This window comes from Tiliqua scincoides, chromosome 5, assembly GCF_035046505.1.
Source record: "Tiliqua scincoides isolate rTilSci1 chromosome 5, rTilSci1.hap2, whole genome shotgun sequence".
Lineage (NCBI taxonomy): Eukaryota > Metazoa > Chordata > Lepidosauria > Squamata > Scincidae > Tiliqua > Tiliqua scincoides.
Genome location: NC_089825.1, coordinates 49,995,084 through 50,007,096, shown reverse-complemented (window position 1 = coordinate 50,007,096; position 12,013 = coordinate 49,995,084). Strand labels below are relative to the sequence as shown.

Genomic DNA, 12,013 nt, shown 5'->3' with positions numbered 1-12,013 from the left:
GTTTGAATAAACCGGGTTACTTACTTTCCCCTCCATGAATGCTTTGTAGTGTAGAAACAAGCCAAATCTCTATTTTCCCTAATTATATTCATTTTGTGCCAAGACCTATAATAAAAAATACTCAGAATTAATAACAGTTGTTTGCTTTAACAACTGCGGCAGCTGAACACATTCTATACATGAGATTGAATATACAACTGGAAAAGAGGATTGTTCAAATGTCCCAAAATGTTCAAATGTCATAAGTATTTAGCCAAGTGAACTAGTACAACCTCTCTACAATAGGTCAGAAGAGTTCTCACACTGGCTGAGCAATGGCCACCAATTCACCATCACACATGATGGCTAAGTTGAAAATGAGGTGGCTGATGAGACTACACTACTTCTGGCTACAGGCATGCCAGCTGTTTTTGATTCCCCTTGTAGAAAATAAACTCGCTCTCTGCAAATGGACTACTAGCACATTAGTTTGGCAGGGTGCAGTTCAGCCATTTGTCTATTGTGCTGAATTTCTACCAGCAGAGAGTTAACCAGGAAAGCCTTCAAAATGTGATCATCTACCCATAATCTGGTTCAGTTCAGTGCATCACCTCATTCCACTACATTCTACTACATATATAAACCAAAAAGATCATTACCATTAATGTACAAAGCTTCCAGCTGTAGCACAATGTTTTATTCTCCACAGCGGAAAAAGTTTCTTCTGTACTGACAGAACATAAGCCAGTTTTATACATTCAACCCCTATCTTTACTCTCATAGGTCCCCAACTACAGGGGAACATGTGCTGGTCTAATTCTTGATAAGTAACAGTCAACGTATATGATATACTGATTATGTAAGAACATGAAGCAGGAAGGGTTAAACCAGAACACTCTTTTCCCGAACAGAGTCTGTAAGGAATGTGTTTGATATGGGAATAAGACATTGAGTTCTTTAAGGAAACTGTGCTATATTTTGATAATGTTTTTCCTCTCTTGTCACTAGGGACAACATGCCATCTTTGCTCAATGCTAAGTCAGGCAACATTATCACAAGATGCCCAGATAACATGACATATACAGGCACCTCTCTTTTTTCACCTCTCTGCAGAAGCGCATGTGGCCTCTGGGAAACCCAGTGCCTTGGGAACGAAGTGCCAGGTAAGGCACCACGAGTTTAGTATCTGTGCGAGTTCAGCAGCAGGGTGAGGAAGCCAGGGCCCCTGACACCGCCCTTTCTCTTCCCTTGAGGACTGCTAACCAGTGTAAGGTTTTTAAGCACTCCTAAACAAAAACAAACAAAATAAAAAAGCTATACAGTCAGACAGCCAGCAGCAGGGTGGGGGCTACCCAGTGTTTTGCATCGAGTGCCACATGTATGACTATATGCCTCTGGGGCATAAGTCATGGGTGTGTCCTCGGTGCTCCAGGGACTCAGGGAACGCATCCGCTCCCTTGAAGCCTTGGTAGCCGACCTGGAGAAGCAGAGGCAGGCAGAGAAGGACCATGGGGAGACTTCCAGGACGGTCAGGCTTCGTCCTAACCTCAGGTGTGCAGCTCCTCAGCTGCCCGGGTGGGAAGTCTTGGGGCTGGAGGACGTCATCCTGGAGAAGAGGGAAACAATCCCCTAGGGGGGGACCCCTTCTCCAGGGGACGGGACCGTATCCGAATGCACTCAGGATACTCCTCGGCGGGAGGGGGGTCGGGGGCTTCTTGTAGTGGGGGATTCAATTATTAGAAACAGAGAGGGAGGTTTGCGACAGAGGGTTTAGATTTGTTAGGCACTGGGGAAATTTTTGGGACAAGCGGGGCCTGTACAAGAGGGACGGGCTTCACTTGAACCAGAATGGAACCAGACTGCTGGCACATAACATTAAAAAGGTGGTAGAGCAGCTTTTAAACTGATCCCTGAGGGAAGGCCGACAGGAGTCGAGGGGCATCCGGTTCGGGACTCCTCATCCCTATGGGACGAGGATGGGAAGGTTAGAGAACAAGGTAAAGGCAGAGTAGGAAAAGAAAGTGGGAATGGTAGCGTGATGAGATGTGATAGACGGTTTGGCACAATGGGAGGATTCAGGGATAAAGGAGCTAATAAGTAGCCCATCCTGGGGCATTCCATGTACAAATGCTTTTATGCAATGCCCAAAGTCTACGAGCAAAGATGGGAGAACTGGAATGTCTGGTGACAAGGGAAAACACTGACATAGTGGGCATAACAGAAACCTGGTGGAATGTGAGAATCAGTGGAATACTGCAAACCCGGGCTATAAACTTTACAGGAGGGACAGGGAGGGGCGTGTTGGAGGTGGGGTGGCCCTTTATGTTAAGGAAGGGATAGAATCCAGCAAAGTAGAAATTGAAGGTGGGTCCGACTCCATAGAATCTCTATGGGTTAAATTACCAGGCCTGAGGAGTGATGTAATACCGGGGGCATACTATTGCCCTCCAGACCAGAAACTGGAAGGGGACCTTGAAATGAGGAAACAGATTAGGGAGGTGACAAGGAGGGACAGAGTTGTAATCATGGGGGACTTCAATTATCCTCATATTGACTGGGTCAATTTGTGTTCTGGTCACGAAAAGGAGACCGGATTCCTTGACAAGCTAAATGACTGTGCCTTAGAGCAGCTAGTCATGGAACCCACCAGAGGACAGGTGACTCTGGATTTAATATTGTGCGGTACTCAGGACCTGGTTAGAGATGTCAATGTTACTGAGCCATTGGGGAACAGTGATCATGTTGCGATCCATTTCGACATGCACATTGGGGGAAGACTACCGGACAGATCTCTCACAAAAACCCTTGACTTCCGACTAGCGGACTTCCCTCAAATGAGGAGGCTGGTTAGAAGGAGGTTGAAAGGGAAGGTAAAAAGAGTCCAATCCCTACAGAGTGCATGGAGGTTGCTCAAATCAACAGTAATAGAGGCCCAGTGGAAGTTTATACCGCAAAGGAAGAAGGGCTAGACCAAGTCCAGGAGGGTGCCCGCATGGCTAACGAGCCAAGTTAGAGAGGCCATAAAGGGCAAGGAAGCTTCCTTCCGTAAATGGAAGTCTTGCCCTAATGAGGAGAATAAAAAGGAACATAAACTGTGGCAAAAGAAATGTAAAAAAGTGATACAGGAGGCCAAGAGAGACTATGTGGAACACATGGCCAGCAGCATTAAGGGGAATAATAAAAGCTTCTTCAAATATGATAGAAGCAGGAAGTGGTTGGCCCTCTGGATGGTGAGGCAGGGAAAGGGGAGATAAAAGGAGACTTAGAGATGGCAGAGAAATTGAATGAGTTCTTTGCATCTATCTTCACGGCAGAAGACCTCGGGCAGATACCGCTGCCTGAACGGCCCCTCCTGACTAAGGAATTAAGTCAGATAGCGGTTAAAAGAGAAGATGTTTCAGACCTCATTGATAAATTAAAGAGCAATAAGTCACCGGGCCCGGATGGCATCCACCCTAGAGCTATTAAGGAATTGAAGAATGAAGTTGCTGATCTCTTTGACTAAAATATGCAACTTGTCCCTCAAAACGGCCACGGTGCCAGAGGACTGGAGGATAGCAAATGTCACACTGATCTTTAAAAAGGGAAAGAGGGGGGACCCGGGAAACTATAGGCCAGTCAGCCTAACATCTATACAGGGTAAGATGGTGGAATGCCTCATCAAAGATAGAATCTCAAAACACATAGATGAACAACGCTTGCTGAAGGAGAATCAGCATGGCTTCTGTAAGTTTTGCCTCATGAACCCTTTAGAATTCTTTGAAAAAGTCAACATGCATGTGGATGTGGGAGAAACCGTAGACATTATATATCTGGACTTTCAGAAGGCGTTTGACACTGTCCCTCACCAAAGGCTACTGAAAAAACTCCACAGTCAGGGAATTAGAGGGCAGGTTTTCTCCTGGATTGAGACCTGGTTGAAGACCAGGAAACAGAGAGTGGGTGTCAATGGGCAGTTTTCACAATGGAGAGAAGTGAAAAGCGGTGTGCCCCAAGGATCTGTCCTGGGACCGGTGCTTTTCAACCTCTTCATAAATGACCTGGAGACAGGGTTGAGCAGTGAGGTGGCAAAGTCTGCAGATGACACCAAACTTTTCCTAGTGGTGAAGACCAGAAGTGATTGTGAGGAGCTCCAGAAGGATCTCTCCAAACTGGCAGAATGGGCAGCAAAATGGCAGATGCGCTTCAATGTCAGTAAGTGTAAAGTCATGCACATTGGGGCAAAAAATCAAAACTTCACACATAGGCTAAAGGGTTCTGAACTGTCTGTGACAGATCAGGAGAGAGATCTTGGGGAGGTGGTGGACAGGTCAATGAAAGCGTCGACCCAATGTGCGGCGGCAGTAAAGAAGGTCAATTCTATGCTTGGGATCATTAGAAAAGCTATTAAGAACAAAACAGATAATATTATAATGCCATTGTACAAATCGATGGTAAGGCCACATCTGGAGTATTGTGTCCAGTTCTGGTTGCTGCATCTCAAAAAAGATAGTGGAAATGGAAAAGGTGCAAAAGAGGGCAACTAAGATGATTGCTGGGCTGGGGCACCTTCCTTATGAGGAAAGGCTATGACGTTTGGACCTCTTCAGCCTAGAAAAGAGACGCCTGAGGGGGGACATGACTGAGACATACAAAATAATGCATGGGAAGGATCAAGTGGATAGAGAGATGCTCTTTACACTCTCACATAGCACCAGAACCAGGGGACATACACTAAAATTAAGCATTAGGAGAGTTAGGACAGACACTCAGCATGTGGTTGGTCTGTGGAACTCCTTGCCACAGGATGTGGTGACGGCATCTGGCCTGGACGCCTTTAAAAGGGGATTGGACAAGTTTCTGGAGGAAAAATCCATTACAGGTTACAAGCCATGGTATGTATATGCAATCTCCTGATTTTAGAAATGGGCTATGTCAGATATAAAGGAGGGCACCAGGATGCAGGTCTCTTATTATCAGGTGTGCTCCCTGGTGGGCATTTGGTGGGGCCACTGTGAGATAAACAAAGCTGGACTAGATGGGCCTATGGCCTGATCCAGTGAGGCTGTTCTTATGTTTTTAATGCAGGGGTTACTTTCTCAAAAATCAGTACATACCTCAAACACAGAAGTTAAAAATATTTTTATCATCGCTACATTATGTAAATCATAGGGGTTACAAAACTCATAATATTTTACATTGACAAGTGGCAGCTTCTGCTTGCCCAAGATGGTGTAGGGAAATTGTTGAGAAGGGAGGTTACTGGGAGTATGAGACTACAGATGTCAACAGATGAGAAAAACAACAATGAAAAGCAGAGATGCTATGTAAGGAAACTGAGAAAGTGGTAAGCAGCAGCTCTGTGAACACAATTGCACACATGGCATGCAACTATACATGGCATGCAACTGTAAAGCATGTTTGTGAGGCTCTAGCGTGGGACCTGGGCTAGTGCCAGTGGATCACTGGTGCTCCGCCACTCAGCAGTAGCGCAGACTGCCGGGCGGTGGCGAAGTATGTGGGGGGACGCAGGGAGGAGGCATTCTGGGGCAGGGGGTGGCATGCCGGAGAGAGGCGGGACCAGTGGAGCTCCGCTTCTCCGGTTCCTGAGCCTCTGTGTCAGGTCTACAGCCCGACATAGAGGCTCTTGAATCCATGGTGATCCAAGGGTTGCCGCAGAATCGAGTAGCTCCATTGTGAGGCTACTCGCCTTACCCAAGAAGAGGGGATGAAAGTCCCCTTCTCCCAAGGTGCCACCGGCACTGCTTAGTTAGTGTTCAGGATGCAGCGGTAGCCATTTTCTGTGATGTGGTAAACGCGGTAGGATTGGGCTGCCCATCAGGATTGACTTTCTTTGGATACTACCCAATGCTTACAGATTGCCAAGTCAATATTCTTTTCAAAGGTCTTTAAAAAAAATTAGAATACAACCACCAGCATGTATATACCCAATTATGATCTTGATTTTAGTCCTTCCTTCTGTGCCTGCTTGTAACCTAAGTAACCATGGATTAATAACAGTCAATGCTACTTATTTTCTTTTTGATTGCTGATGAAATATTGGCTTCAGTGAACATGAAGGCCAGTTGTTATGCCTTAATAAAGCAAAGATGTGAAGTCAACAAAGTACCTGCTCTGCTTAAGTTGCACAAACTTTTAAAGTTCCGCTTATTTACTTGCTTGTAGATAACATCCCAAAATTCTTACTATTAGAATTACTTACCGATGACCAGAAAGGCGGTATATAAATACTGAGTTATTATTATTATTGGAACTACATGAACTGGCATCTGCTAGTGAGCACACAAGGCAATAATGGTCTGTCACCTAGGCCCAGCCCAGACGGCCAGGAATTCCCTAGGAGCAGGGGCCTCCTCAAGGGTAGGGGCCTCCTCAGGAGTAAAACCTAAGCACTGTCAGGACTGGGGTCCCAGGCAAGACACCTCCCTAGGAGTAGGACCTAGTGCCTCCTGGGAGCAGCCACGTGGGCAGAAGGGGTGGGGCTGGCCCAGCCCAAGGCTGGCTTCATAAGGAGGCTGGACAGCCTAGAGTGAGGTTGGGAGCAGGGTCGAAGGGGAGACCAGAGGGGGTAGCCACCCCAGCCTTATTGAGATGGCCCAGGCCCCAAAGGGAACTTTGCTTACCTCAGCCCTGGAGAGAGGGGCCGGGGGGGGGGGGGCTGGGAACTCCCCGATCCTAGGCCCGCCTGGGCCCCTGGGGTGAAAGCCAGAGAGGTAAGGTTGCAGAACCAAGGACCTGGTACCAACTACCTCCATTGGAGGCCAGCTGATCAAGGGGCAAGCCCGGAGGTACAGGGGGCCCTCCTAAGGACAGCTAAGCTGACCCCAGACAACAGCACTGCAGCCCTCGGGAACCCATACCCCTGGCCAACAGGTACCAGCCAGAGAGCTCTGCCTGAAACCTCAAGGGGTCGGGGAGGAGTGGGGAATGAGCCTATTGTGCACCGGCGCCACGAGTCTGTGTAAGGCAACAGGGCCTGTGACGTAACAGGCCCCATGAATGTCAAGAGTTTGATGCGAGTAAACCGTCTGTGCAAAACAGCTGTGTCTGCCTCCTGTCCTTTCTGCCGACGTCCAACTCTCATCGACAGGGTAAGCCCCCTGCGCTCGGTTGCACACAAGGGAGTGGGGTCTCCGCCTGCCATGGACATCACATGGTCGTATAAAAAAGGAAGACACCAGCAAGCAGAGGATGCCTCAAAAGGTGTACTTAAAACAGTTTGATAGCTCAATGCACTTTAGCTAGATGTCTCTTCATCATAAGCAACCAAAGCAGCTTCATAAAGACAGCTAGACCATTTGTGTATGCAACTAAAATATCCAGCAAAATGAAGTTCCAATGAAGCTTATACAGATCTAAGTTAAAAACCCAAAGGCATCTGAACCTGTAATGTGAAGCCTCTAACAACTGTGTCACTCAGATCAAGAATCTCTACATTCTATCAGTAATCTCTAGCCTTAAGGGTTGCATTTAAACTCTTAATTACATGTGCAGACTTCTATGAGTATCTTTTTCATAAACCTCCACAATGAGGTGTTATTTAATGCTGTATATGGTATTTTATGTATAAATTACTGTGATCAGTTAGCACAATATTTTTACTGCAGTAGATATCTACAAAGAAGTTAAATCTTTTCTACTAACAGGTAATGCAATAGCCTGTTGTGCTAAGTGATTGTGTTCAATTTTCAATTTTTAAACAAGAGATTGGTGACCCAGTCTTCTCATCCAAAATATTACTTTCAAAACCCAACAACTGTTAAAGTAAAAAGAAACCAGCAATGGAAGAGCAGTAATCCATTTGTCACAGAGTCTGGCAACAGGAAACCCATATCACTAGGTAGGGAGAAAAAGCGGAAGCGGACCGTTGATGGCAAAAGCTTCAGAAAAATCTGAATCAGAAACTGCACACAGCTTATATGGAAACAGGAAGAAAGTATTCAGATTAAAAAATGATTCCTGTCTTGTATGGTACTGTGCAGCTATCTTGAGTAGACATTTGGATACAATGATATATCAGAGTGCTGGTCTACTCAATTATGCCCCAGTCATGCAGTTTCACCATTAGTAGTTAAAGTTAACATGCAGTTATTGTGTTCTCACTTTGGAGAAACTGAATGCCACTTACACTCCAACATGACTTTTTTTTTAATTCAAAGATGAATTTAAATTCAAAGAATCTAGAGAATCATCACAGATGAGCATGTCCTGCTCCCTCTCAGGGAAGGTAAATGTAGAATTCCAACATGAAGCTCTACTATGTTACTTTCACAAGTTTCCAAATGATACATTTGTAGTGTAGCCCAGTAGTTCTCAGACTGGGGTGTTGCAACTCCCCAGCCTGAGGGCCCTGGCCTCTTTCCCCTTAAGGGGCGGGGGCAGCCAGGAGGCAGGGAGGAGGCAGGGGTGTGATTCCCAGGACTGCACCACTCAGGGGGCATGGTTGCACTTACCATAGCCTCCTGCAGCCTGCCAGGGGTGTGGGGAGCCCTGCACAACCTTCAGGAAAAGTGAAAGCGGAGCGATCGCACCCCACTCCGCTAAACTGGAAGTGGGATGCGATCGCTCCACTTTCTCTTCTGATGGGGCTGCAGCGACTGGGATACACTCACCAGTCCTGGGGGTGCGAGGAGCTCTGCGCGAGCGTCTGCCGGGCTGCCCCGGTCAGGGAAAGTGAAAGTGGAGCGATCGCGCCCCACGGACAACATGCATATACTTCAGAAAGAAGATTTAGCTTATTTGTTGCGCACAGAATTTAATGCACTTTGAGTTATACATGTTAAACCCTGTTAACTGGCACACATTAAGGACAGCAAACATGCACTTTGCTGAACTTGCATCCAGAGATCTGTGTATAGAATTATATAGTCACTCCCTCATCAGATGACAACACAGTAAATTCTCATCCACACCATGAAAGTAAACAATAGAGAGGATAACTTTTTAGAAAGAATGTGTAAGTTAAAGATAAGAGCTATAAGGGCTGAAAAGAAAAGGTCAAACATTTCTGGGTGCTAATGATTAAACGATAGTTACGTGGAACATTTATTCAGTTCTTCTGCATAAGAACATTTAGCGCAAGACACACAGAACTGAGATAAATGAGTACTTTAGGATTTTTTAAAATAATTGCCTTGCTACAAACTACATCAGCATCTTGTTTTAAGTTTATTATTGAGTTTGTTTTCATTCTGGTTCTCAAAATGGTAATAGCTACCAAGTAGATTCTCTTCTTAATAACCACAGCTTGCAGCACACAAATGTGCTACTTTCTAGAAGAAAAAATAACTCATCACAAACTAGATAATTCATTGTGTGACACATTCCCCCTTAAGTCTACAAAAAGTAGTCCAGGATCCCAAACACATATTCAACCAAGAACAGTCAGTTAGAATTAATGAGAAGGTGCATATTTCCATTCACAGCATTCTGCAACTTGGGAGCAACAGTGTGACATTTCCATTCATAATAAACTAGAGGAGTACAGAACAATTCATACTCAGAAGTTCTAGAGCATTGATTTTCAACCCTGACACTGCACACTGACAAGGTATTAAAATTGACAAGGCACACCATCAGGTTTTTGACAATTGACAAGGCACACCATGCTGTTGGTGGGGAGGGGGACTCACATTCCCCAATGACCTACTAATAAATGACCCTTCCCCAAACTCCTGCAGCACACCTGCAGACACAATTCACGACACACCAGTGTGCCACAGCAGTGGTTAAAAATGGCTGTTCTAGAGGGCAAATTCCAGAACAGAATTTTTAAGGTAAGCCTACAAATTAGAGCCTGAAGCCATTTCCTGATTTGTGACTACGGTACAGCCATCATCTCTTCCTAAAATGATAAAAGTGAAACAAGCACATGCTGGGCAGAGTTTACACAAGATAGTGAGTGCGAGCAAGGAATGGCTGCAAGTGAGATGGCTTCATGAGATATAGCCTGTGTTCTGGATTACACCGTTTCAGACAGCAAGTGTCACAGAGCCAGCCCCTCGGGGTACAATCAGCCCTATAGAAGGGTGATCCACAGTTGCATGCAATTCTGCAAGCAAAGGTGTGGATGGGTATAAGCTCTGACCCAGGCTTGCATACAACTCCACAAGTAAATGTGAGGACGGGTATAAGCAGTGGTGCAAATATAGTTTTTGGAAAGCCTGCCAGTTAACCCCTTCCTGCCCAACCCAAGGGGGTGGGGGCTGAGCAGCAAGCTAAATTCAGCTGCAAAGCCCCCCCAAGAGCAGAAGCAAGCTGGAGAAACCCCCCTTCACACTCGCCCCCTCCACGCCTGGGGTGGGGAGTGGTAGAGAAGGAGGTGTTGGCTTGTGGGCAAGCCAGTGAGTCAGTGGGGGGAGCCACTGGCTCTGTTCCCAGTGCCCCCCTCCCGGCGCCTCCTGCCCGCCCCAAAGCCCTGGCCAGCTCCTGGGAAGCCCACCCATTTACCTGGCCGGGGAACGGCGCTGCCCAGTCTCCCCAAGCCTCGCACTGCCCAGGAGCGCCTCCAGACAACAGCAACCCCGGAGCCGCTTCGGTTGCCGCCGCCGAGCCTTCCCCCCCCCAGCTAGGCAGCGGCCGCTACAACTCAGCTCTCCAGCCTCCCTCAGAGCCTGGCCCTGGAGGCCGCCATCTTCGCTCAGGCAGGCAGGCCGCCCTCCTGGCGCATGCGCAGCAGCCGCCCCCAGCCTTGTCACGGGACGAGCTCAGCTGATTGCTATTGCCGGGGCTGCTGCCGCCGCCGGGCTCCCTTTCTCGCCTCGAGTCACCTGTGGACAGCGCATGCGCGGGCAGATGGCTCTCCCGGAGGGGAGGGGAGGGGACGCCAACGTTCTAAAAGGGGCGGGGAGAAAGGAACCTGGGGTTCCAAGAGGCTGCCCTCTTTGAACTGCTCCCACCTCTAAATGGTCCCTCCCTGCGGCAGCCCATTGAGAGACGTTCTTTCCACTATATGACGTGTTAGACATGCTGGGCAGTACCACTTCAAAGTGGAAATGGGGGGGGTCATGTTACACCGCAGACCAGTGGTTCCCAAACTGTGGGTCCTTAGTCACCCACCAGTGCGTCCGGACCCAATTTGTGGTGAGTCACAAAACTGTGACGAGACCAGTGATTTTCAACCTTTCTCATCGCGTGGTACACTGAAAAGGTGCAAAAATTGTCAAGGCACACAGTTGGTTTTTGGACCATTGACAAGATACACTGGACTGCCAGCTGGAGGGCTCATATCCCCCAATGGTCCTACTCATAAACAGGGATGTGTGGTAGATGGGGGGGGGGGAGGTGAGGCAGAGCCTCCCCACTGGAGTCCTTCGAAAAGCTCTGCTGCCTTTTGAGGCACTCAAGCACCTACAACCCATGTGGTCTGCACTCTGCCCTCCTTGCTCTGCACATGGATTTTGGGTGCTTGGGCACCTCACATGGCAGTGATGCTTTTGAAAGGACTCGGTGGGGAGGCACTGCCTCACATACTTGCAGCGGGTGGCAATCCTAAATTCACTTGCCAGGAAATGAGTGTGGTTGGATTGAACAGGGCTTATTGTTGAGTAAACTTGCTTAAGCTCACCCTACCTGCTCTCATTTGATCATACTCCAGACCTTTGTAATTATAGTTTGTGTGTTGGCATCCTTCAGTCTCGGAAGACTATGGTATCGCGCTCTGAATAGTGGTTCTGGAACAGAGTATCCTCTCCAGTGCACGAAGCCTGGGTAAAGTAGGTATGGAGGATAGACTGTTACCCATGCAGCAAATTCCCCCCCCCCCCACGTAGCTGAAATGGTCCAATGGAAAGGCAGAAGCCAATACGGTTGGTTCCAGCGGCGCCGCAGCAGAACATGACTGTGTTCATCCATGAACAGCCTCAGGGACTCCGGCTCCGGATTTTGCCTCAAGGTTGTCTCCTGAAGCCTTTGCCATAACTGGATGTAGCCACCAGGCAGTGGGGGCTGGGGATAAGAATAGGCCCTCAGTTTGGCTGTACTTGTCGTAAGAGGCAGCTAAACAGCCACTGGGTAGATGGGACTCGTTAGCCTG

General features: G+C 47.7%; 1 protein-coding gene across 2 annotated transcripts in view; it reads right to left on the bottom strand.

The window, feature by feature from the left end:
* The window catches only part of DNAJC13 (DnaJ heat shock protein family (Hsp40) member C13), a 75,663-nt gene extending 65,040 nt beyond the window's left edge, over positions 1-10,623 (bottom strand). For both annotated transcript variants that reach the window (XR_010794521.1, XM_066627885.1), the window contains exons 1-2: positions 10,429-10,623; positions 25-105 (exon numbers count right to left, since the gene is read on the bottom strand). Coding sequence is in view for 1 of the 2 variants with exons in the window: in XM_066627885.1 (XP_066483982.1) it covers positions 25-92 (68 nt within the window). In the remaining variant the exon portion in view is untranslated. The remainder of the gene's footprint in view (positions 1-24; positions 106-10,428) is intronic.
* Between the last annotated feature and the right edge of the window lie 1,390 nt (positions 10,624-12,013).